General features: G+C 43.2%; 1 protein-coding gene across 2 annotated transcripts in view; it reads left to right on the top strand.

Annotated features, from left to right (window-relative positions):
- The window catches only part of LOC140736855 (fatty-acid amide hydrolase 1-like), a 52,891-nt gene that overhangs the window by 8,656 nt on the left and 17,220 nt on the right, over nt 1–27,015 (top strand). For both annotated transcript variants that reach the window (XM_073062850.1, XM_073062851.1), the window contains exons 3-7: nt 1,373–1,513; nt 4,961–5,094; nt 7,368–7,574; nt 12,205–12,245; nt 22,246–22,370. In XM_073062850.1, coding sequence (XP_072918951.1) covers nt 1,373–1,513; nt 4,961–5,094; nt 7,368–7,574; nt 12,205–12,245; nt 22,246–22,370 — 648 coding nt within the window. The remainder of the gene's footprint in view (nt 1–1,372; nt 1,514–4,960; nt 5,095–7,367; nt 7,575–12,204; nt 12,246–22,245; nt 22,371–27,015) is intronic.

The raw sequence follows: 27,015 nt of genomic DNA, 5'->3' as shown, positions 1-27,015 counted from the left end.
AGGATGTGATTAAACACATTGATGAAGGAAGAGCAGTAGATGTAGTCTATATGGATTTCAGCAAGGCATTTGATAAGGTACCCCATGCAAGGCTTATTGAGGAAGTAAGGAGGCATGGGATCCAAGAGGGCTTTGCTTTGCGGATCCAGAACTGGCTTGCCCACAGAAGGCAAAGAGTGGTTGTAGATGGGTCATAGTTTGCATGGAGGTCGGTCACCAGTGGGGTGCCTCGGGGATCTGTTGTGGGACCCTTACTCTTCGTGATTTTTATAAATGACCTGGATGAGGAAGTGGAGGGATGGGTTAGTAAGTTTGCTGATGACACAAAGGTTGGGAGTGTTGTGGATAGTGTGGAGGGATGTCAGATGTTGCAGCGGGACATTGATAGGATGCAAAACTGGGCTGAGAAGTGGCAGATGGAGTTCAATCCAGATAACGGTGAAGTGGTTCATTTTGGTAGGTCAAATATGTTAGCAGAATATAGTATTAATGGTAAGACTCTTGGCAGTGTGGAGGATCAGAGGGATCTTGGGGCCCAAGTCCATAGGACGCTCAAAGCTGCTGCGCAGGTTGACTCTGTGGTTAACAAGGCGTGCGATGTATTAGCCTTCATCAATTGTGGAATTGAATTTAGGAGCCGAGAGGTAATTTTGCAGCTATATAGGACCCTGGTCAGACCCCACTTGGAGTACTGTGCTCAGTTCTGGTCGCCTCACTACAGGAAAGATGTGGAAGCCATAGAAAGGGTGCAGAGGAGATTTACAAGGATGTGCCTGGAATGGGGAACATGCTTTATGAGAATAGGTTGAGTGAACTCAGCCTTTTCTCCTTGAAGCGACGGAGGATGAGAGGTGACCTGATAGAGGTGTATAACATGATGAGAGGCATTGATTGTGTGGATGGTCAAAGCTTTTTCCCAGGGCTGAAATGGTTGCCACGAGAGGACACAGGTTTAAGGCGCTGGGGAGTAGGTATAGAGGAGATGCCAGGGGTAAGTTTTTTTACTCAGAGTGGTGGGTACGTGGAATAGACTGCCAGCAACGGTGGTGGAGCGGATGCGATAAGGTCTTTTAAGAGACCTTTAGAAGGGTACGTGGAGCTTAAGCAAAATAGAGGGCTATAGGTAAGCCTAATAGCTTCTAAGGTAGGGACATGTTCGGCACAAGTTTGTGGGCCAAAGGGCCTGTGTTGTGCTGTAGGTTTTCTATGTTTCACTGATGCTAAAATTGAGTACTGTGATCATAATGTGCTGAACCTATTGTAATGCTTGTAAACAGTTCATCTGAAGTTAGAATTTCATGGTAAAATCTGAGTATTTCCCTATGTTATAGTTAGCTCATTGCAATAGGTCTTTACCCTTCTTCTGTTGAAGGCCTTGGAAGTCAATAAGCAGCTGAACTGCCTCACGGATTTTCTTCCTGAATGCCAAACGCAGCTTCAGGATACGCAGGTGAAACGGAAGGGACTACTTTATGGGATCCCCATCAGCATTAAGGACAACATTAACTACAAGGTATGGGGTCACAGGAGAGCGGGTGATACAACTCTTGCTGCAGGTTGTCTGAGGGGTGTTAGAGAAGGGATGGTGAGTGAATCACAGAAAACTAATGACAGATGGAGGCCATTCAGTCCATTGTGTCCATGGCAGTCATGAGAGTTATCCAGCCTAAACACTAACCAGCTCAAGGATGCCACTCCTGGCTCTTGAATACAAATAAACAACCAAGTGCTTTTCAGATCAATGTATTTCCAATGCTTTCACCCTTCCAGGCAGTGAGCTCCAGATCCCCATCTCCCTCTCGCTGAGAAAAGAAGGCATAAGACATAGGAGCAGAATTAGGCCATTCATCACGGCTGATTTGTTATCCCTCTCAACCCCATTCTCCTGCAATTTATCTTCTCTATAATCATCTAGCCCAGGGGTGTCAAACTCATTTTAGGTCACGGGCCGGATTGAACAAAATGCAGCTTCATGCGGGCCAGATCAGTCGGACGTGTGCGAACGCAGCTTTCGTTGCCTCTGTTTTTTCAGCCTGCTCTCATGTGTCTCAGTCTCTGCTATAACTACAAAGTGTTTCACTTTACAAATTCCGTTTCTTATGAAGAAGACTGCCGAATAAACACTAAAAACCCTGAAAACCTGGTACCTGAATAAACTCAGCATTAGCCATATCATACGCCATAGGCGCTTCGATTACTGGGGCCAGCTTTAATAGTAATTAGATATTATCTCGCGGGCCAAAGATAATTCCACCGCGGGCCGGATTTGGCCCGCGGGCCTTGAGTTTGACATATATGATCTAGCCAAACACTTGAAGTGTATGTTCACTGGTTTTGGACTTTAATTTATTTATAGAGCGCATTTCATACAAACAATGCTGTTCAAAGTGTTTTACAGTGGGATAAAGTGCAAACATGAAAGTAAAAAAACAAAATGTTAGTTAAAAGCAAGGTTAAATAAATAGGTTTTGAGCTGGCATTTAAAAGTGTCAACTGAGTCTGCACCCCTTTGAATTCCACAGTTTAGGAGCATTTTTGAGGAAATAAAGCTGACCTGCCAGTTATCTTTTGAGGGAGAGTTTTTAAATGTAAGAGACCGATGAGGAAAATGATCTGAGAGATCGAGCAGGATTATAAAATGGATGTGTTTCTGTGATGTACTCTGATACAAAACCATTGAAAGCTTTAAAAACAAGAAAGAGAAAAATGATGTAGTGCTTTAAAATAAAACTTTAAAATCAGTTCTAAAAGGTACAGGAAGCCAGTGCAGAGAGGTTAGAATAGGAGTGACGTGTTTCTTCATCCTGGTTTTAATTACAAGTCTAGCACTGGTGTTCTGAATTAGTTGAAGTTTGTCAATAGATTGCTTTGGATGGCCAGTAAAAAGTGCATTGCCGTAATCTTGCTTATTTGATATAAAGGCATGAGTTAGTTTTTCGGCATCATCATGTGACAGAAACAGATGGTACCTTCGTTGTCAGGGAGACATAGTTCAGATAACTGGCTGTATTCATTTGGCTTTAACAAAATCTCTGATTTAAAAACAAGGTTTGTAGAGTAATAAAACTTGTTTAAGTTAAAGCTATATTTCAAAGGGATCTCACATTTTGAAGAGTTAGTGTAGCTTAAACAGAGGGCCCTGAAGTGCTGCAACGAGAGAGCTAGGTTTTAAGAGTAGAAGGTTATTTCTGTTAACACATTTTATAGGACAGTTCAATTTGGGGGTCCTTTCTGTGACGGTGGTCTGAATAGGATGGGTTAACATTTACAGAACTGTGGATTGTGAGGAGGAATTGGGGAAAGGTCACTTGTGCCATTGATTGTAAATAGTCATACACTAAGGTTTGCCGGAGTGCAGTGAAAATGTTTGCACACAGCATCTGTGAGCATCTCTTTGGGTGAAGACTCATTGGGTTTGAAAAATGTGGCACATTCCCAAAATAGATTAAAATTATCAATGTTTAGCACTCTACATTGCGCCTGAAGCCAACTATGCAGCCTTATTCCTTATTTAGTCTATCTAAGCTTCTTTTATAATATTGAACTAATTTAATTAAGTTTCCCTTCATCCTTCTCTCTTCTAATTTAAACAACCCCAAAGTTCCTCAAGGTCAAAACTGCTCTGGAACTATGTTTCACTCTTCCGAAATTCAGCAGACGCAAGTTACAGCTGTTCAACTTTTCTTTTCGAGACAGACCAGCCACTCCAGCAATCAGCCACTCTATCTGCCAAAGCAATATGATAACGGAGAGTCCCTCTCTCCACGCATCTGATGAACCCAAAGGAACGGCAGAGACCGATACAGTTTGGTACCAACAGCATTGCAGGAGTTACCAGTCAGCAATGAACTCAACATAGGACTGTCTTGGGGACTCCAGCTCTGGATTTTTTTGGGGGGGTTTACTCCTGAACGCTTCCCAGGGGTGGCTTCTGCAAGGCAGCAGAAGTTTGTAGTCAGAGTTTTCCTTCTAGTTGAGCTGCCAGCTGTGGGTGATGAGACCCATCTGCTCGAAGCGACTGGTTTTGAGGCACCAGCAACCCATTTTTTTTCCCCCTTCTCCTGTCAGCAGAATCAGTTCTGTCAGTCTTAGTAGCTGAGCTACACATGAAGTCCAGGAGCTGGACTTGGTTGTCAGAGGCTATTTGAGGCATCAGAGGCCATTGGGGGCATTTAATTCATAGTGGGAGCTTGTCCCCATTACCACCATGAGCTGTAATGACCTTAAGGAACCAGAGATCTAGAATATCCTGCTATTTTTGTTGTAATCTTCCATAATTCTTTTACTTCATGAAATATTCACTCTAAATAGCAAGAGATCTGGAATATCCTGCTATTTGGGGTGAATATTTGATGAAGTGAAATAAATATGGCAAAGTTACAGAAATGGATATGATACGGACATATCTGATTTGGGGAGAAATCAACTTCTGAACAGTTCACAGGAAACGCATCCTTCCGAAATCCAGAGATTGCCTGTATGACTCATGCAAAACCTATTGTATAAGTTTTGTGAATGCAATGTTGCAACACTTAAATGCATCAGATATTGAATATAAACATTACAGTTGTTGCTCTGATTTGCGGTGATTGTTGGGTGCAACATTTGAAGAGAGAACCAGTGTTTACAGTTGAAAGCAACAACCTGCAAAGTTTGACTCTCTTTCTTTCAACACAAATTCTGCCCGACCTGTTGAGTGTTTCCAGTGTTTTCTATTTTTACTTGTACTTGAGGATTTTTCGGGCCAACATTTCAGAAACTTAGTTTTGATTGCAGGATTTGGAGTCCATCCATATGTAATCTTTGTTGCCTTTATTGTTTATTGAGTTTGTCCTCCACAGTTTCCCATCCCTTCCCATCTCCGCCAAGCCTCCAATCTTCTGTTATCCACCATTGTCTAAGAAGTATAGGAAATAGAGGTTTTTAGTCAAGAAGAATTTCTTTTATTGTTTAAACACAGGGCCATGATTCGACTTGTGGACTTAGAAAATTCTTAAACTGGCCTGCAACTAAAGACAGTGTCATAGTCCAAGTGCTAAAGAAACAAGGGGCCATACCTTTTGTGAAAACTAATGTCGTCCAGTGTTTGCTAAGGTAATGTGTTTTGCTGAGCTGCACCTAGAAGCAGATTTGGACTAATAACTGAAAGGTATTTTAAAAGTTAATTGCTTCTGAATGAACTGGGGGGATCAAAACACTTTCTCTGTTCAGATGATTATAATGTATTCATTATGTATTAGAGGTTGTGCAACTATGTTTGATGTTCACTTCCAGGAAAACGGCAGAAAGATCTACCGGTAATAACAGTCTTTGTACAAATTTGTTTAGCAAAGGGCGCAGTACAAAGAATCCTGCTATTTGGCAGTATTTTATCCAGCAAATTATTTAGATAACAAACTAAGAAGTAAAACAGAATTTTAAAGAAAAGTTCTAAACTTTTGAACATGAACTCAGACATAAATGAATAGAAAATCTATATTATCATAAACTTCAAAAATAATGTATTTATATAACAATGGGTGCTTTGTTAAATCCAAATCTCATTACAACTATAAGTTATACTAGTGACTTGGTTCTGATGGGCACATATTACTATCAACAAACCTCTGAAAAGCTGGCCAACAGTAACAAAATCCACCAACTTTGTTGTCTGGATTAAGTCTTACTTGAAACACAGTGCTTACTATTTTTTGTGAATGCTCTCTGCCATTCATTGTTTCATTTTTGTGAAAGTTATTATTGTTGGGCAATGGGAGCAAAACGGGACATGATCTTGTTATAATTAAGTGGCATCTTTGATTAATATTCCATCAGTAGGATGGCCTCTTTTCTATTCATCCTAATATTCCCCTATCCTATTTTTCCTATTATTCACCATCTACGAATAAACGCTTCTTGGACTTACCGCTGGGTACAGGTACCGATTATACCTGACATTTTGATGGCAAACCCTGCCATCTTTATCATCCCTGAGTATTAAATATAATATAATAATACACATAATATGAAATATATATAATAGTTGAATTAAATAAGTAGTGCAAAAATAGAATTAAAAAAAGTAGTGAGCTAGCATTCATGGATTTAATATCCATTCAGATGACAGAGGGGGAAAAGCTGTTCCTGAATTGTTGAGTGTGTGCCTTCACACTTCTGCCTCTTTCCTGATGGTAGGAATGAGAACAAGGCATGACCTAGGTGATGACACTCCTTAGTGATGTATCCGAGCTTCTTGAGGCATCTTTCCTCGCAGATGCCCTGGGTACTATGGAGCCTCATGATGGAGCTGACCAAGTTTACAACTCTTGGCAGCTTTCTTCGATCCTGTGCAGTAGCCCTTCACACCTTTCCCCCCCCCCCCCCCCCACCCCCATACCAAATGGTGATGGAGTGTTTTTGGAGACTTACCAAATCTCTCAAACTCCTAATGAAGTATAGCCGGTGTTGTGCCTTCTTTGTAGCTATAGACGTGTTGGGTCCAGGTTAGCTATTGACCCTCAGAAATTTGAAACTGCTCACTCTTTCCACTTCTGATCCCTCGGAGGACTGACGTGTGATCCCTTGTCTTGCCTGTTCTGAAGTCCACAGTCAGTTCTTTGGTCTTGCTGAACATTCCTGAGGGCAGTGTCCTGCAGAGCTTCTAGCTGCTATGTCATTACCACACAGACAGAAAGACTGAGTCATCTCTTATAGAACATACTCTATGCTGCCAGCACATAGAAGCATGGAGGAGAGGGAAATTTGGGTAGCAATGTCAGGCTGCACTCTGCTGTTTATCTTGTCACTGTCTCCCGCTCCACTACCACGCCATTGGGTCCCCAAGCCATTACCATATCATCATCTTTGCCAGTGCAACTTGTGGACAAAAGTGTTGTGCAGAAAAATGAGTAGCAAAACATTGATGTCCCAGTGAGGACTCCTTAATTCACGGTCTTTGCCTATTTGCAGAAGATTTTTCTCCTTGTTTTATCAAGAATGGGAAATGCAGGTGATGCTTTTGCCATGCAGTTGCTGTCAGTCAACTGCTGCCCATCAGTTGATCTTGGTTGTTAGTCTGCTGCTAGGCACAACTCAGTCGAGCTAAAATGTATTGAGGGGCTTGGAGCTTCCCCATGTTTGCTAGTCAATACCTGAATGGTTACTAATGTACATAAAAAGACTTTTACGTGCAAATAGTGCACAACTGGGCTCATTTTTGGGGTAATAGTCTGAGAGGATGAATCACCAAGCCCTGTTTATTGAATAACTTTGGCACAGCCTGGGAGGGATCACTGTGTTATCTTTGTGTGGGACTGTTAAGAAAGAGCACTGTCTGCATTCAGGAAAATACAGAACACCTTGTGATAATGATTTGTTCTTTGCAAAAGCTATGAGTGCTCTAATTCCATTTTTGGGCAAACTGTCAACCCCCACGACCACAAGCGGACACCTGGAGGATCGTCTGGTGGAGAGGCTGCCCTGATTGCAGCGGGAGGCTCCATCCTTGGCATTGGGAGTGATATTGCTGGTAGCATCCGAGTGCCAGCTTCATTCTGTGGCATATGTGGCTTCAAAGCAACTGGCAACCGAATAAGGTAAATAGAATCAAATGATCTTTACAGTCCTGGTGAAGGGTCTGGCCCCAAATCATTGACTGTTTATTTATTTCCGTAGATGCTGACTGGCCTGCTGAGCTTCTCCAGCATTTTGTGTGTGTTGCTTCAAATTATCCTTACTTTTGAGAAAACTAAAATTTCCTTTGTATTAGAATGGTGGTTTCTTACCAATCCTGCTAGCCATGATGCCAGCCGAAGCTCGTTCCATTTGGCCCATGTACCTCAAACATTTTTATCCAAATCTATTTTAATTCAATTCAGGTTTAATTGTTGTTCAACTGTACATGAATACAGCGTTACTTTGGGGTCAGAGTGCTAAAACACATTACCAGCAGTCACACACAAGAACACATTCACAGAGTAAAAGAGTGCTGACGTGCCCTGCCCTCCGCTCCCCACAGCTTGGTTCCCAGCCCTCACACCTGCAAGTCAACAACCCCCTACAGAACATAGTCCAGACCTCCCAGCCCACCGATATCATCTGTCGACTCAATATGACACCCACCAGGTGACACTGCAGCTTTGCGGCCCAGCCCTTGCACGTATAAGCACATATAGAATATTAGTAAAAATTACAAACGTTGTTATTGTACCTGCCTCAACTAGTTTCCCTGGTATCTCATTCCATATTGGCATAATCTTCTGCATGAAGAAATTGCCCCTTGGGCCCTTTTAAAATCTTTCTCCTGCATCTTAAATCTGTGTTCTCTACTTGGAAATCTCAAGATTTGAATCATATCGTTTGAATTAATGGACGTGGATGGTGTTATCTGTTAACTTCATTCAACATTTTTGTTAAGAAAATTCAGAAGCCAATTTTTTATGGATGAATCATAATTCTTATTTCAAATCTGTACAGTTCCTTGCTGTTCCTCTTTCCTGTAAATTTGCTAATTTGGAAAGTATGAGGCTGTTTGAACATAAAGCATGGCGGCATAGCAGCGTAGCATTTAGTGCAATGTTTTACAGTGCCAGCTGTAAGATCAGGGTTCAGTTCAGCAAGGGGTTTGTACGTTATTGCTGTGACTCAGTCTCCGGGTCCACTGCTCTCCGCCCAATCCCAGGGATTGTTGGATTTGTGAGTAGGAAGAGAGGAGGAGGTATTGGTGAACTTGCTCGTGGGGCTGGCTAAAACTGCCATCTGTGAATCCTGGAAGTGGGTGGCAGAGGGTTCAGCACGGGCAACATATAGGGGGGTATGTCCATTCCCAGGTAACCATTCAGAGGGAACATATACTATTCACGGGTACAATGGAGGCAATCTGGGATTGTTGGGATCTGCGGGGGGATTAGTGCCCTCGTTGATTGGGATGGGAACATTTTAGTTGAGTTTGTCTAGTAATTGTGTCAGTCACTATTTTGCATATACCAGTATTGTATTTGTAGTAATGGTGTTTTGTGAACCCCCCAAAAAATTAGTGAATTGTGGGCATGCTGCAGTGGTGCTGGAAAGTTTGTGAAGCCTGTAGGATCTTCTCTGATTTTGTATAAATATGACCTAAATGTGATCATGTATTCACATGTCCTAAAACTGGATAAAGAGAACCCCATTAAATAATAACACAAAAACATTATACTTCATTTATTTATTGAGAAAAGTGATCCAATATTGCATGTTTTTTTTTGGGGGGGGAAAAAAAGTATGTGAAACTTTGCTTTCAGTAACTGGTGTAACCTCCTTGTTTAGCAATAGCTTCAACCAAACGTTTCCTGCACCTTGCTTGGAGGAATTTTAGGCCATTCTTCCTTACAAAACTGCTTTAATCCTGGGATGTTGGTGGGTTTCCTTGCATGAACTGCTTGCTTCAGGTCCTTCCACAACATTTCTGTAGCATTAAGGTCAGGACTTTGACTCAGTCATTCCAAAACATGAATTCTATTCTTTTTAAACCATTCTGCTGTTGATATACTTTTGTGTTTTGGATCATTGTCTTGTTGCATTATCCAACTTCTATTAAGCTTCAGGTGATGGACTGCTACCCTGATATTCTCCTGTAAAGTGTCTTGATGTAATTTTTAAGTCACTGTTCAGGCCCCGAGGCAGCAAAGCACACCAAACCATGATGCTCCTTCCACCATGCTTCACAGTTGGGATGAGGTTTTGGTGTTGGTGTGCAGTGACATCAGCGCTGGACTCCGGAATGGAGGTTCCCGGATCGAATCCAGTCGGGCCGTTCCCAAGTATGCTTTCCATCCGTGTCGGGTTGAGTGTTGAGCTCACAACTTGATCTCATAAAATAGAGAAAAATACTGCAAAATGTCTGTGTGAGGAGTGGCGCGCCACAGTTTTTCGTTCCGCGCTTTGTAAGGCATGAAAATGCCCAACGCTGGCTTCTCAGGCCTGAGTCGACGATGTTCAGTGTCCTTTTTCCTCCAAACATAGCAGTGTGCATTTCTGCCAAAAAGTTCAGCTGTCTCATCTGTCCACAGAACATTGTTCCTGAAGCACTGTGGAACATCCAGGTGGTCTTTTGCAAACTTGAGATGTGCAACAATGTTTTTTTTGGAGAGCAATGGTTTTCTTCATGGTGTCCTTCCATGAACACTAGTCTTGTTCAGTGTTTTTCTTATAATGGACACATGGACAGAGACTTTAGCAAGCTCTAGAGATCTCTGCAGGTTTTTTGCTGTTACCCTTGGGTTCTTTTTCTCTTCCTTTGGCATTGCACATTGTGCTCTTGGTGTGATCTTTGCAGGATGTCCACTCCTAGGGAGAGTAGCAACAGTACTGAGTTTCCTCCATTTGTAGACAATTTCTCTTGCTTTGTAGACTGATGAAGACTCAAGTCTTTAGAAGTGTTTTTCTAGCCTTTTCCATCTTCGTGCTTCTCTACAATTCTTCTCCTAGTGTCCTCTGAAAATTGCTTTGATTTGAGCATGGTGCACATAAGCAGATCTTTCTTGAGAAGAGCAGTCTCTGTCAGTAACCTGACTTTGCGTGTCTCTTTTTTTAAATATATAGGGCAGGGCACCTCTAATCCTCCAATCTCATTTCATTCATTGGAACACCTGACTTCAAATAACCTTTGTAGAAGGCATTACCCTAGAGCTTCACATACCTTTCCAACAAATACATGTAATATTGGATTATTTTTCTCAATTAATAGATGAACAAGTATAATGTTATTTGTGCTTTTTATTTAAATGGGTACTCATTATTGAGGTTTAGGACTTGCATGAAGATCTGATCACATTTTGGGTCATATTTATGCAGAAATCCAGGATTCACAAATTTTCTAGCACCAGTGTATATTGGAGCAAGCCCTGGTGAAACAGTGATTTTATGCAACTGATGCATTCCACTGTGTTTTGATGTGTATGTGAAAAATAAAGCTAATCTTTTAATCATTTAAAAATATAGTGGAAATTAATAATTCTGAGAGCTTCGAGTTTTTTTTTAGTGATATTACTACAACTTTACTGGATTGTGAGGGAAACCCCCACATCTGGTTCACTAATGTGCTTCAGTACAAGGAATTGGCTATCGTTCCTGGTTTGGGCTTTATGTGCTTGACTCATCGCTTTCTTGGTAAGGGTAAACAGAAAATGCCATCCTTTGTTAACAAAATTCGCACTGTGTAATAAGCAAATAGTTGAGGAGAGTTTGCATTTTAGAGAAGGATTAGGTAATTAATCTTCCCATAATGCATCAACCTTAATTAAAATGGAACAAATGATGGTGGCTTATTACAAGTGGTGATATAACTGTTTTGTTGCTCTAACTAAAGTAACAGCAAATAAGTTTGCTACATACTATCTCCCTTTGAATCTAATAGTGTTGTTCTGTTCCTTTGTCATTGCATAAGCTCAGAAAAGGGTTTAATATATTTTTAAGCCACTAACCCTAACCATTTTTGGAATGTCGGAGGGAAACGGAACACCTGGAGAGAGCCACAGAGTCTCGGGGATAAAGTACAAACTCCTTAAGGGCAGTGGCAGGAATTGAGCCCTGATCTTACAGCTGGCACTGCATCAGTTCTGCTCTGCGGGTAACCAAGAGGTATTAGACCAGTGTCTGTGACACTACGTATCATTTCTCCCCCTGCAGGAAGTGTCTATATTTACTCAGTACTTTTTAATTTGAAAGTACAGCTTGTACACAGCGCAGTATAAAATGTCATTTGCCAATAGAGTATAGAATGTGTTGGGGCCCCAATACATTGTGTTTTGTGTCTGTTCTACATGGCTACAGATGGAAGGAGGTTTTTTTACCATGTTACTGCCGGTTTTTATTTGTGACATATTCATTGCTTTAAAAGAGACACAGTATATAATGTTTAGACCTATCAGTTATAAAAAATCTGATGTGGTAATGTATAAGAATGGGAGGTTCACTTTCAGATTCCTTTTTGAAAAATTGCACTCTTACAATGCAACTGGACGAAGTGTTCTTTACTGTGGGGTTATTCTTAACCTGAAACACCGCAGAAGAATGCACTGCTTATGATTGTTTACATTTAATATTTCAGAGTAGAAGATGATGCAGAAATTTGTCTTTGCTTTTGCAAGTGGATTTGCATTGAAATTCGTTAACATTCTGACTGTGTTCCATTATGAAGGAAGAGGAGGAATGTTGCTTTAGTAACATTTTGTTCAATATCTATTACAGCACTAAAGGATGCAAAGTGGCAGTACCTGGACAGAGAGCTGGTGAGTTTTTAGCAAGTTCCTTCCTAAAACATGAGATCACAGTCCCACGGTACTTTGTTGCGTGCTCAACCCCCATGCCCTAGCACTCCCCCACCCCCCCGAAGTGGATGAGGAAATGAAGATTTATAGGGAGTGGACGGGAGCAGGAGGCACGTTCTGTGTGTGTGCTGGAGAGCAAAGGGATGAGAGGTTCAGTGGATGGATGGTGGATTCTTGGGGGAGTTACTTAGATGAGTGATAAGAAGAGTTGTGATGGGACTATAATTGGTAGTAGGAAGTAGAAACAGCACATCTAACCCACTTTAGAAACTGCCTAGATTTACCTTGCCTCATAGCCTTCTATTTTTCTAAGCTCCATGTACCTATCTAAGAGTCTCTTAAAAGATGCTATTGTATCACCCTCTATCACCATCGCTGGCCGTGCATTCCACGCACCCACCACTCTTTGTGTGGAAAAACTTACCTCTAACATTCCCCCTTGTACCAACTTCCAAGCACCTTAAAACTGTGCCCCCTCATGTTAGCCATTTCAGCCCTAGAAAAAAGCCTCTGGCTATCCACACGATCGTCATCTTGTACATCTCTATCAGGTCACCTCTCATCCTCTGTCACTCCACGGAGAAAAGGCCAGGTTCACTCAACCTATTCTCATAAGGCATGCTCTCCAATCCAGGCAACATCCTTGTAAATCTCCTCTGCACTCTCTCAATAGTATTCACATCCTTCCTGTAGTGAGGTGACCAGAACTGAACACAGTACTCCAAGTGGGGTCTGACCAGGGTCCTGTATAGCTGTAACATTACCTCATGACTCTTGAACTCAGTCCCATGGTTGATGAAGGCTAACACACCATATGCCTTCTTAACAACACTGTCAACCTGCACAGCAGCTTTAAGTGTCCTGTGAGCTTGGACCCCCAAGATTTCTCTGATCCTCCAAACTGCCAAAAGTCTTGCCATTAATATTATATACTGTCTTTAAATTTTGACTTATTGAAATGAACCACTTCACACTTATCTGGGTTGAACTCCATCTGCCTCTTCTCAGCCCAGTTCGGCATCCTATTGATGTTGCGCTGTAACCTCTGACAACCCTCCAGACTATCCACAACAACCCCATCTTTTGTGTCATCAGCAAACTTACTAACCCATCCTTCTACTTCCTCATCCAGGTCATTTATAAAAACCACAACGAAGAGGGGTCCTAGAACAGATCCCTGTGGAACAGTACTGGTCACTGTCCTCCACGCTGAATACGAACCATCTACGACCACCCTTTGCCTTCCACAGGCAAGGTCTCCTTGGATCCTATTCCTCATTACTTTCTGAATGAACCTCGCATGGGAAACCTTATCAAATGCATTACTGAAATCCATATACACTACATCCACTGCTCTATTCTCATCAACGTCTTTTGTTACATCCTCAAAGGATTCAATCAGATTTGTAAGGCATGACCTGCCCTTGACAAAGCCCTGCTGGTTATCCCTAATCAGATTATGTCTCTCCAAATGCTCATAAATCCTGCCTGTCAGGATCTTCTCCAACAACTTGCCCACTACTGAAGTAAGACTCACTGGTCTACAGTTTCCTGGGTTATCCCCACTCCCTTCCTTGAACAAGGGAACAAAGTTGCAACCTTCCAAACCTCTGGTACTTTTCCCATCCCTATTGATGATGCAAAGATCATCACTAGAGGCTCAGCAATCTCCTCCCCCGCTTCCTACAGTAACCTGGGTTATATCTCGTCTAGTCCCAGTGACTTGTCTAACTTAATACCTTTCAAAAGCACCAGCATGTCCTTTTTCTTAATGTCTATACACTCAAGTGTTTCAGTCTACTGTAAGTCATCCCCACAATTGCCAAGGTCCTTTTCTCTGGTGAATACTGAAGCAAAGTATTCATTAAGTACCTCTGCTACCTCCTCCGTCTCCATGCACGTTTCCACTATTCCTCCTGGTCCTATTCTCACATGGCTTATCCTCTTGCTCTTCACATACTTGTAGAATGCTTTGTGGTTTTCCTTAATCCTGCTCATTAAGGCCTTCTCATGGCCCCTTCTAGCTTTCCTTATTTCATTCTTGAGCTCTTTCCTGACACCCTTGTAATTTTCTAGAGCTCTAACAGTACCCAGTTTCTTGAACCTTTCATAAGCTTTTCTTCTTAACTAGATTTTCTGCATTCTTTCTTCACCATGGTTCTTTTACCCTACCATCCTTTCTGTGCCTCGATTGAACATATGGGGGGGAGGGGGAATCTCAGGAGCAGCAAACAGAATAGATCGGGCCGACTCAGAGAATTGTTTCAGACTAAAGGGTTTTATTATATGATATCATGGAAAGCCCAGATACCTAAAGTAGAGTTCTGAGACTCTGCTCAACAATGGATTACACTCTTATTTGTACCCCAGGCATACGTGACAAGAAGCAGTTGTATCTGAAAAAGAAGGGAACTTCAACTACAGCTCGTTAGAATAGCGAAGTTGCAGTACATGTCCTTGAGCGGTTGTACATTTCCTTAAGTGTTAGTTCTCAGGACAGTATATCAGGCTTTCCCAAGCGCAGACGTGTAATGATTCTTAGACATCGTTATTTTCCCATCCCGTCTACAAAGCGCAATTCAGTGACACGGTGTACATTAGTTGCAGACAAGTGATTAGACTTTGAATTCACATACTAGAAAGTCATTAACCCCTTAATGTTCATCACAACGTCTTACTATTTTTCTTCCACAGTTCCCTCCTTGTTAATCTTTGAGATTAACATTTCTTACTGTGATATTTCCTCCTCTTCCTCATGAGGGGGGCTCATATCCATAGGGGAAGGGTCTTTCCTTCCCCGGGTACCACCAGTGCTCCTTGCTAGCTTTATCTTTTACCATCTGGGATATCATTGGGACACCCTCGGGGCTGGACAAAGTCCTCTTTATCAACTGATAACAGTGCAACCTCAGTGCTCCACATACACAGCACCCTAGAACACATATCATCACCACTACAATTATACCATGCGTTATCCAGCTTTCCCAGCCAGAAAACCATCGCCATATTCCTTCCCACCAAGATCCTCCACTGTTAAAGTTTTCGAGCTGTTCTCCTACCTTGCTAATCTCCTTAACCTTCTCCATAACGTGCTGGCCTAAGTCAGTTATGTTTTCTGTGGCATTGGGAGTATAAGTACAACATTCTGCTTCTACGTAGCAATCCTCTTTTTGTTCTCGTCTCCCGTGATGTGTGATTGCGCATAGAGTAATGCTACCATCTCCCCTGACTTTGACTTTGTACGGGCGCAGACCCAGCAAATGCATAGTCGTATGACACAATGAACTCCCACTGCTAAGCAGACCAGGGCAATGAGGCCGTAAAAGGGGGGGGGGCTGTAGCCAGAAAATATTCCCTCTCCTAACACTGACTTAACCCACCTAAAGAAATCCCAGCCTTCTGGAGGGGCTTGAGAGTTCAGTCTATGCGTTCCATCTTGCAACTGGGTCATACGTTCTGAGGCATCAGGTATGTAGGTGCAACATTCTTTCCCTACTAACACACAGACCCCTCCTTCCCAGGCTAATACTTCTCCACTTTCCTGTTTCTTTGTATTTGCCCTCTGATGCTGTTAGGTAATCAATCAATCCCACCACCAATATGATTATTACCACTACTTCCTTCATGTTAGTCCTCTGTTGAGTATATATTTTGTTAATACTCAGTCACTATGTATATAACATGAGGTGCAGGTTAGAATAAATTCTTTCCCAGTCTCAATAACACTTGGTTCTTGGTTCTCAGCGCCGTTCCTCTCTTTTGGGGAAGATGTCACGTGTTCAGTATTTTATTTTGTCCTCGTCGTGGTGCAACTTGCACCTGCTGGCATATATCCAGTCAGGTTTCTCCTTCACCTTAATGGCTGTACGGGTCGTCAGCAGCACTAGGTAGGGGCCTTTCCATCTGGGACAGAAAGAATCTTTATTCATTGATCTCTCATATTTTCTATCTGCCGGCTTAAACAGATGCACATTACCTTCAGTGAAAGGTGCCTGGGCTTGCTGGCATATGTACAAAGTAAATTTGCAGAGGCGTACTATTGCTGAGTGATGGCACGCTGCATCCTTCCTTTGCCCATGTGAGCCTGGCCATGTGCCAGGCGAGCCGGGGACAAAAATAAACTATGTGGGCACAATACTCGGCTGCCTGGGTGATGCCATGGCCTGGTAATCTGGTGACATGCAGGTTTGTTCCAGGCACATTTCTCTTGCTGTGAGGCAAGATTTTGGGTTCCTGCAACTGCTGGACGTCAATACACACAGGGAGCTCCTTGCCTCCCGATCCAACCCGAGGGGTCTGTGGCACAGTTTGTCGTTGAAGGGCTACTTGTTCTGCTACCATGTGTGTAAACCAATTTTTTTTCCTTCCCGCCCCCCCGAGACCTCATTCTTGGCTGAGGTGTGTGCCTCGCACTTAATTATTACTAAAGTCTGTGGCAACCGTATAGCTTCTAAAAGGTTCTGTACAAAGGAGGCATGTTTACTCGCTTTCCCCAAGGAGGTGATAAATCCTCTATTTTTCCACTATTGCCCAAAGTCATGTGCTATCCCAAATGCATAACGTGAGTCGGAATAAACATTGGCAGCTTTTCCTTAGGCCAAAATGCAAGCAAGCTCAGGTAACGGTGTAGAGTTCTGCAGCCTGCGCTGATGTTCCTATTGTCAAGGCGTAAGCTTCTGCTACCTCGTGGAGAGCTACTATAGCATACTCTGCCAGTAACAGATCATCTCTTGGGCGGTGCAAAGAGCCATCTGTGAAAAGAATTAAATCAGGGTTATCAATAGGTGTGCTTCTCCAGTCTGGTTGGGGAGTTGTAGTGGCTTCCACTGTGAGCAGAGAGTCATGGTCATCCCCATCCTGCTGTGCAGATGGTAACGGAACAAAAGTGCTGGATTAATACTGGAGATCTTTTGTACGTACAGTTGGATTGAGAGAGAAGAATCGCCTCATAACCTGTCCTTCTAGCCGTGGTAAAATACTAAGTAGCAGCTGAATTCAGCAGTAGCATTACGGCATGGGGTACTATCACAGTACACGGGTGATCCAATATGATAGGAATAGATTTTTCTACCATTACCTTTAGGTCATGGAAGGCTTTCTCCCTTTCGGGTGTCCATTCCACGATGAGGGGCTCCGTTTTCAATGTAGTAGAACGCATTACTGCACCCCTCTCCCGGTATTTGGGAATCCACTGTCGACAGTGCCCTACCATACCCAGGAAAGAAAGAATGTCATTTTTGTTTTGGGGAATGGGATCTTCTTTATTGCTTTTATTCGATCCTTTCCCAAACTTAGCCAACCTTTGCTGAGCTGGAATCCAAGGTACTGGACAGTCTCTTGGCAAAACTGCATTTTCTCCACAGGCACCCTGTGCCCTCTTCTCGCCAATAGTTCAAGGAGTGTTAAAGAATCTCAGACATCATGGTCCTGTAGAAGAAGCTATCAGGATGTTGTCTGCATACTGAATCAGTGTGGAATATTCAGACAGCTGGCATTCAGCCAAATCATTTTTAACTACTTCAGCACAAACTCTGGGGCTTTCAGTATATCCCACGGGCAGACGTGTCCACGTATATTGCTCATTCTTAGAAGTAAAGGCAAATAACTACTGGCTATCCTCATGCAGAGGATATCCTTGTGCTCCGGAGCTGCTTGGGCCTTTCCCAGGTGATTTTTATGTTGGGCCCATAGGTTCCCTGTACCTGCTCTAGGGGGAAGTAGAGGGTCTTCTGCTGGTGGTTGTTGCTTTTCAAAGGATGCTTCCCAGCTCTCAAACTTTAACATATTTCTCCCCTCCTTTTCGTTAAAGAATTCTATTCGGGCTTCTTGTCCCAGTACTGGCAGAGTTATAGTATAGACAGCCTTGGTTTCTTTCGCCAATCGTTTTATCATCGTCCTGATATCTTTAGGCTTCGCTGGTGGCTTTATGGCCACTGTCAAATGAGGCATTGAGGTCAGGATCTTTTCTCCTGATCTTCCACTAAGTCCACCAGGAGCCCTAATCCCACGGGACCAAAATACGCATACAGTGTTGCCTTCAGCTTTACCATTTAAGTAAGGGTGTACAGGCTGATCATAAGGCGGGTCAGTTTGTAAAGCGTAATAGACCGTGTAATGGAGCTGCAGCTTTTCTCGGCTGCTATTAATCAAGTATTGCAGATTTTGCATGTAGAGGTTGGCTTGTCCTATCAATGTGTCATACACTGTCTGGACTTGCCAAGCATAGAGGTTGCTATCCAGCTGCCAACAGTATAGTATGGGTTCTGAACTGTCCTTTTCTTGCTCATTCATTGATCTTAGCATTTGAAGGACTCTAATTTGAGGAAGCTCCATGTATATACCTTCAGCTGTACAGTGCAGTGTTGCCCCTAATTTACAAATGGTCTGCAGACCCAGCGGGGAAGCGGGGCTGTTCTAGATATAATGAAGGTGTTGGTTAAAAGCTTATCCTCCATTCTGTTTTTCTCTTTTCCTGTTTTTTTTCTGCCTATTTTTGGGTGTATTTATTTTTTTTGAATCCTCTCTAGTACTGCTAACACTTCCCTCAACTTTAGTTCTTCTTTCCTGAGATCCTTCTCTCGTTACAGTGATGTCTGCTCCCCTGGGGGAGTCGGATGCCTGAACTTCTGGCATGGTGGGGGGTTGTAAGGAGTGGGTGCGGGTCGTCCCAAGGCAGTCGTCATCATTATTAAATCGTCTTTTTCATTATTGGGTGCCATTGGGGCACTGGCCGGTACAGAGAGCTGTGGATAAAGTCCAGTGGCAGGTTTTGTTTCAACCCCAGCCTTCTCCGTTTCAGGCTGCTTAATCTCCTTTCCCTTTGGAGGTTGGTGTTCTATTAGCCACCTCCTTGCATCGTTTGAAACACCTTTACATGCAGTCGCACTGTGTACACAATGAGCGCTCACTGGTGTGTTTCCTCTGTCTTTCCACAAGTCTCTGAGTTTGGTCGCGGAATAAATCGGTAGCTACCCTGGTACTCCCACAGGTACCCCCTGCCGTCCCCCTTTCAGCTTGGAGACCGATTATCCTCCCCAGCCTGGAAGGCACCTTTCTGTCTTGCTTCCCCTTTTCTGCTCAGGTTTTTTTTTTTGGATCCTCCTCTCTAGCCTCCCCCTTTCAGCTAGGAGACTAGATTGAGGATCCCATCCTCGTCACCAAACTATTGTGGGGGGGGGGGGGGGAGTCTCGGGAGCAGCAGACAGAATAGATCGGGCCAACTCAGAGGATTGTTTCAGATTAAAGGGTTTTATTACATGATATCATGGAGAGCCCAGATACGTAAGTGGAGTTCTGAGACTCTGCTCAACAATGGATTACACTCTTATTTGTACCCCAGGCATACGTGACAAGAAGCAGTTGTATCTGTAAAAGAAGGGAACTTCAACTACAGCTTGTTAGAATAGCGAAGTTGCAGTACATGTCCTTGAGCGGTTGTACATTTTCTTAAGTGTTAGTTCTCAGGACAGTATATCAGGCTTTCCCAAGTGCAGACATGTAATGATTCTTAGAACAAGGAAGCACAGACATTGTTATTTCCCCATTCCGTCTACAAAGCGCATTTCAGTGACACGGTGTACATTAGTTGCAGACAAGTGATTAGAGACTTTGAATTCACATATGAGAAGGTCATTAACCCCTTAACATTTGTCACAATGTCTTACTATTTTTCTTCCACAACACTCATGCAGAATGCCATGCAAACATTCCCCGGACGTTTGCCATGTTCCTGCCATGCATTTCCCTGAGAACATCTGCTCCCAATTTGTGTTCCCAGGTTCCCTGCCTAATAGCATCACACTGTCCCCATCCCAATTAAATGTTTCCCCAAACTGTCTGGTCCTACCCCTCTCCAGTGCTATGGTGAAGGAGATACAGTTGTGATCACTACCTCCAAAATGCTCTCCTACTGAGAGAGCTGACACCTGACCAGGTTCATTTCCCAATACCAGATCAAGTGCAGCCTCTCCTCTAGTTGGCTTATCTACATATTGTGGCAGGAAACCTTCCTGAATGCACCTAACAAACTCCACCCCATCTAAACCCTTGCTCTAAGGAGATGCCAGTCAATATTAGGAAAGTTTTAATCACTCATCACAACAACCCTATTATTACACCAATCCAGAATCTGCCTCGCTCTCTGCTCCTCAATGCCTGTTAATATTGAGCGGCCTATTAAAAAAATACCCAGTGGAGTTATTGCCCCCTTCCTGTCTCTGACTTCCACCCACACTGACTCAGTAGACAGTCCCTCCATGACGTCTTCCTTTACTGCAGCTGTGATACTATCCCTGATTAGCAATGCCACTCCCCCACCTCTTTACGTCCCTCCCTGTCCTTTTTTAAATATCTAAAGCCTGGCATACTCAGCAGCCATTCCTGCCCCTGAGCCATCCAAGTCTCTGTAATGGCCACAACGTCATAGTTCCATATATTGGTCCGTGCTCTAAGTTCACCAACCTCGCTTATGATACTCCTTGCATTAAAATAGAAGCTGAGTGCTTCTTTGCTCCATCATCTGCCTATCCCTCCTCATAAAGTCCCTACGTTGTCACTATTTGTGCACCAACCGCTCCATCCTTTGCCTCTTCACTTTGGTTCCCACCCGCCTGCAAATCTAGTCTAAACCCTCCTCAAAAGCATTTGCAAACCTCCCTTGCAAGATATTGGTTCCCCTCCAGTTCAGGTGCAACCCATCCCACTTGTACAGGTCACCCCACCCCCCACCCCCCTTCCCCAGGAAAGGTTCCAATGATCCAAGAACCTGAAATCCTGCCCTCTGCACCATCTTCTCAGCCACTCATTCGGCTGTGCTATCTTCCTGTATTGATCTTCACTAGCTTGTGGCACTGGGAGTAATCCGGCGATTACCGGCTTGGAGGTCCTGCTCTTCAGCCTCCTTTCTAACTTCCTAAGCTTGCTGTGCAAGACTTCTACCCTTCTCCTGTCCACATCATTGGTACTAACATGTATCACGACCTCTGGCTGCTTACCCTCCCGTTCAAGAATATTCTGCAACTGCTCAGAGACCTTCTGGACGCTAACATCCGGGAGACAACACACTATCTTGGCTTCTCTTTTGCTACTGCAGAATCTCCTATCTGTTCCCCTAACTATGGAGTTCCCTATGACTGTTGCTCCATCTGACTTCACCCTACCCTTCTGAGGCTCAGCTGACCACAGTTGGTCTGGCTGCTGCTTCCACCTTGCCCAGATAGGTCACCCCTGTTGCTGAGGGGAATGGTCACAGGGAGCTCTGCACCAACTTCTTTCTTCCTTTACCCCTCTCAGTATTCACCCATCTACTCCCTGAATTCTGCACCCTGGGTTTAACCAACTGCTCCAAGGTCTTGTCTATCAATTGTTTTGCCTCCCAGATGATCATTAGTTCAACCAGCTCCAGTGACAGTTTTCAGGAGCTCGAGTTGGCTGCATTTCTGCAGGTGCAGTCATCAGGGAGACTATCAGGTTCCATAGCCATATCTGCCATCCTGCCTGCACTGTACAATGGGCAACCAAGACCAAATCTTCTAACTTGTCTCTTTGGCCTCGGCCTCTTCTCATTGAAGCCTCATGAGTCAAAGCCTGACGTGCCTATTCTCCCCCAGAGTGATTGGAAATTGGCCTAAGTAAGGCATTGGGAGTAGGAGCCAGATTGGAGAGGTGAGATGTGGTTGCAGTGTGCTTGAATGGGAACAAGCATGTTAGAGAGGGTAATGACCATTTGAACAGGAGGGGCTTGTGGGGTGTAGGTAGACAAGTGAACTGCACTGCTTTAGAAGATCTTTCTTATTTAATGTTGGGCGATAGGACATTGTCTAAAACCCATAAACTACACAGTTTTATACTCTCCTTTAGAAACTGGTCAGTTGGTTGTTATCTGAGATCTAACTCCATACAAGCTGTTTCATGGCACAGTGTTGGAAATGTTTTGGAGTAATACATTGCTTATGCCTTCTAGTTCAAGGATCCTTTGGCCCAATGGCTAGAGATGTAGATAGTCTGGCATTGTGTATGAAAGCCTTGTTGTCTGAAGACATGTTCAATTTGGATGCCTCAGTGCCACCTCTCCCCTTCAATGATGAGGTAAGTAGGATGTAATAATATTTATACTGTGTGTAGTATGGTTGAAGGCTTCTGCATCTTCGTTATAAAATGTTTAGTTTGAGAAGTACCAATTATGTAAAGTTCTATGCTGTTATGCTATAACATCAAAATTTGATACATGGTAGATTTTACATATTCGAGGTCCCGTCGGAACTTCATGCATGGGTATATTTATATACCTTAGACCAGTTTTTCCAATAACTTTTTAAAAAAGTATTCAATCTCATGATGTCAGTGACAGCCAGACCAGCTTCTTTCTTCTGTAATTGCCAATGAACTCAATAGTAAACTTTCTTTCCCAATGAATGATAGAAAAATAGGCCGATGTCAGCATGCTCTCCTTCAGGAGAAATCTGGCCTGTCAAATCTGTTGAATTCTTTGAGGAAATGACTGTCAAGATGGACAAAAGGGAGTCAGTGGATGCCATTTACCTGGACTTTCAAAACTCCATTACAAGGTGCTGCATATGAGGCTTTTAAACAAGAGCTCAAGGTTATCACAGGAAAGATAGTAGCATGGATAGAAAATTGTCTAACTGGCTCTAGGCAAAGAGTAGGAATAAAGGGAGATATATCTGGTTGGTTGCCAGTGACTAGTGGTGTTCTGCAGGGGTCAATGCTGGGATCACTTTTCACGTTATACATACAGTGCAAAAGTCTTGGGCACATCCATATAGCTTGGGTACCTAAAACGTTTGTAAGCCAAGACCCTAACGACTAGACTTCTGCACGGCACTGTATATTACCAAATAACACTTAATATTACTGAGCTAATACAAAGCTAAGTTCTTTTATTTCTGTTGCTCAACCACCTTCCTTCCTATTTTAACCAATACACAGTACTGTGCAAAATTCTTAGGCACCCTAGCTCTATATATGCGCCTCAGACTTTTGCACAGTATTGTATGTCAATGATTTAGATGATGGAATCTTTGATATCCTCATTTGCAGACCCCAGTCAGTTCAGATTAGCAACATCTCCTCCACAATCTTCATCAGCCCAAGTGCACCACAAGGCTGGGTGTTTAGCCCCCTTCTCTACTTACTTTACACTTATGACTGTGTGGCTAAGCACCACTCCAATGCTATATTTACATTTGCTGATGACAGTACTGTCGCTTGCTAAATCAGTGGTGCAGATGAATCAGCATATAGGAAAAAGATTGAAAATCTGGCTGAGTGGTGTCACAATAATAACCTCTCATTCAATGTCAGCAAGTCCATGGAGCTGATTATTGACTTGAGGAGAAAACTGGAAATCCATGAGTCATTCCTTCTTGGAAGATCAGGGGTGGAGAGGGTCAACAGCTTTAAATTCCTCAGTGTTAACATGTCAGAGGATCTGTCCTGGGTCCTGTACATAAGTGCCATTATGAAGAAAGCATGGCATGCTTCTACTTAGAAGTTTGTGAATATTTGGCCTGGCATCTAAATCTTTGACTAACTTCTATAGATGTGTATTGGAGAATATATTCACTGGTTGCATCACGGCTTGGTGTAAAAGCACCAATGTCCTTGAACACAAAAGCCAACAAAAAGTGGTGGATATGGCCCAGTCCATCATGTGTAAATCTCTCCCCACCATTCAGCATGTCTACATGGAGCATTGTTGCAGGAAAGCAGCATCCATCATCAAGGACCTGCTTCACCCAAATCATGCAATCTTAAGACCAAAAGGCATAGGAGCAGAATTAGGCCACTCTGCCCATTGAGTCTGTTCCATCATTCTATCATGGCTGATCCTGGATCCCACTCAATCCCATACACCTGCCTTCTCGCCATATCCTTTGATGCCCTGATCAATCATGAAATGATCAACTTCCACCTTAATAAATGCACGGTCTTGGCCTCCACCGCATTCTGTGGCAGAGCATTCCAAATTCACTACTCTTTTGCTTAAAAAAAATTCATCCTTTCCTCTGTTCTAAAGGGTTGCCCCTCAATTTTCAGGCTGTGCCCTCTAGTTCTGGATACCCTCACCATAGGAAACAACCTCTCCTCACTGCTGCATGAGGAAGAAGGTACAGGAGCCACACCACCAGGTTCAGGAACGGTTATTACCCCTCAGCCATCAGTCTCCTGAACCAGAGGAGATAACTTCACTTGCTCCATCATTGAACTGTTCTCACAGCCTATGGACTTACTTTTAAGGACTCTTCATCTCGTGTTTGTTTTGGTATTTATTATTGTTATTTCTTTTATTCTTTTTGTAACTGCATAACTTGTTGTCTTTTGCATATTCATCGCTTGTTGGACCTGTTGGATGTGGTTGTAGTCAGGCTGCACTTGGAGTATTGGCAACAGTTTTGGGCTTCATATCTAAGAAAGGATGCGTTGTCAGTGGAGAGAGTCCAAAGGAAGTTCACGAGGATGATTCCTGGAATGAAGGGGTTAACATATGAGGAGCATTTGATAGCTTTGGGCCTGTACTCACTGGAATTTAGAAGAATGCGGGGGAATGTTGAAAGGAGTAGATAGGGTGAATGTGGAGACGATGTTTCCTATGGTGGGGGTATCCAGAATTAGAATGAACAGCCTCAAAATTGAGGGGTGACGTTTTAGAACAGAGGTAAGGAGGATTTTTTTTTTATATAGCTGGAGAGTAGTGAATCTGTGGAATGCTCTGCCACAGACTGCGGTGGAGGCAGTTCGTGGGTATATTTAAAGCAGAAATTGATAGTTTCCTGATCGGACAGGGCATCAAAGGCTATGGCGAGAAGGCAGGTGTATGGGGTTGAGTGGGATCTGGGATCAGCCATGATGGAATGGTGGGGCAGACTCAATGGGCTGAATGGTCTCATTCTACTCCTATGTCTTATGGTCTAAAATGAATCTCTGGGTAGTATATGGTGACTTTTATGTACTTGGATAATAAATTTACTTTGAACTTGGAATCAATGGCTTTGTGGCCAAGTTTGCAGACGATATAAAGATGGGTGGAAGGGCAAGTAATGCTGAGGAAGCGGAGTCTGCGGAAGGACTTAGATCAGGGAAATGGGTAAGGGAGTTGCAGATGGAACATAGTGTAGGAAAGTGTATGATCATGCACTTCTGTAAAAAGAATAAAGGTGTAGACTTTTTACTAAACGTGGAGAAAATTCATAAAACAAAGGTGCAAAGGGATTTGTCGGTCCTTGTGCAGGATTCCTCTGAGGTTCATTTGCAAGGCAAGTCAGTGGTAAAGAAGGCATATGCAAAGTTAGTATTCATTTTGAGTGGACTAGAATATAAGAGTAAGGACGTAATGCTGAGGTTTTGTAAGGCATTGGTCAGACTGCACTGTGAGCACCTTTGGGTCCCTTAACAAAGGAGGGATGTGCTCTCACTGAAGTCCAGAGGAGGTTCATGAGAATGATCCTGGGAATGAAAAGGTTAATGGTATCAGGAATGTTTGATGGCTTGGGTCTGTACTCACTACAGTTTCGAAGAATGAATGGGGCATCTCATTGAAACCTGCAGAATATTGAAAGGCCAAGATAGAGTGGACGTGGTGAGGGTGTTTCCTATAATGTGGGACTCCAAGGCCAGAGGACACAGTCTCAGAATAGAAGAACATCCCTTTAGAACTGAGATGAGAGGGAATTTCTTTAGCCAGAGGGTGGTGAATCTGTGGAATTCATTGCCACAGACAGTTGTGGAGGCAAGACACTGGGTATATTTGTGATGTGATGCTGAGGCCTCACCTTGAGTATTGTGAACAGTTTTGGACCCCTCCTCTTAGAAAGGATGTGCTGGTATTGGAGAGGGTCAGAGGAGGTTCACAAGGATGATTCCAGGACTGAAAGTGTTATCATACGAGGAACGTTTGATGGCTCTAGGTCTGTACTTGCTGGAATTCAAAAGGATGAGGTGGGGATCTCACTGAAACCTTTTGAATATTGAAAGGCCTAGACAGAATAGATGTGGAAAGGATGCTTCCCATGGTGGGAGAGTTGAGGACACGACTCGGGATAGAGGGGCGCCCTTTCAAAACAGAGATGTGGAGAAATTTCTTTAGTCAAAAGGTGGTGAATTTGTGGAATTCGTTGCCATATGCAGCTGTGGAGGCCAGGTTGTTGGGTGTATTTAAAGCAGAGATTGATAGGTTCTTGATTGGACGTGGCATCAAAAGTTATGGGGAGAAGGCTGGGAACTGGGGTTGAGTATTTAATTAAAAAAAAAAGAATCAGCCATGATTGAATGGTGGAGCAGGCTCGATGGGCCAGATGGTCTAATTCTGCTCCTTTGTCGTATGGTCTTATATTTACTGTAAATTGGGGGTTGATGGGTTCTAAATTAGTAAGTACATCAAAGATTGTGGGCAGAAGGCAGAAAAATGGGATTGAGGGGGTTACTAAATCAGCCATCATGGAATGGCGGAGAAGACCCAACGAGCCAAATGATGTATTTCTTTTCCTATGTCTTATGGTCTTGTATTCTAATCTGGTAGTTTCATAGAGTTACATTACTGGCTTTCTAATTGAATATACAAGTACCTAATTGCTTGAAGTAAAATTTCTTAGCTGGTATGACTGCATACAAGCTCACTAGGCTAGAGTTCTGTCTGGATACCAATCCAGTAAAGTAACTCCCCACCCCACTCCGATCCATTATCTACATAATTTGTTTAGTTTCATAGGTCGAA

Source organism: Hemitrygon akajei, chromosome 12 (genome assembly GCF_048418815.1).
Source record: "Hemitrygon akajei chromosome 12, sHemAka1.3, whole genome shotgun sequence".
NCBI lineage: Eukaryota > Metazoa > Chordata > Chondrichthyes > Myliobatiformes > Dasyatidae > Hemitrygon > Hemitrygon akajei.
This window is presented reverse-complemented; position numbering and strand designations above follow the sequence as displayed.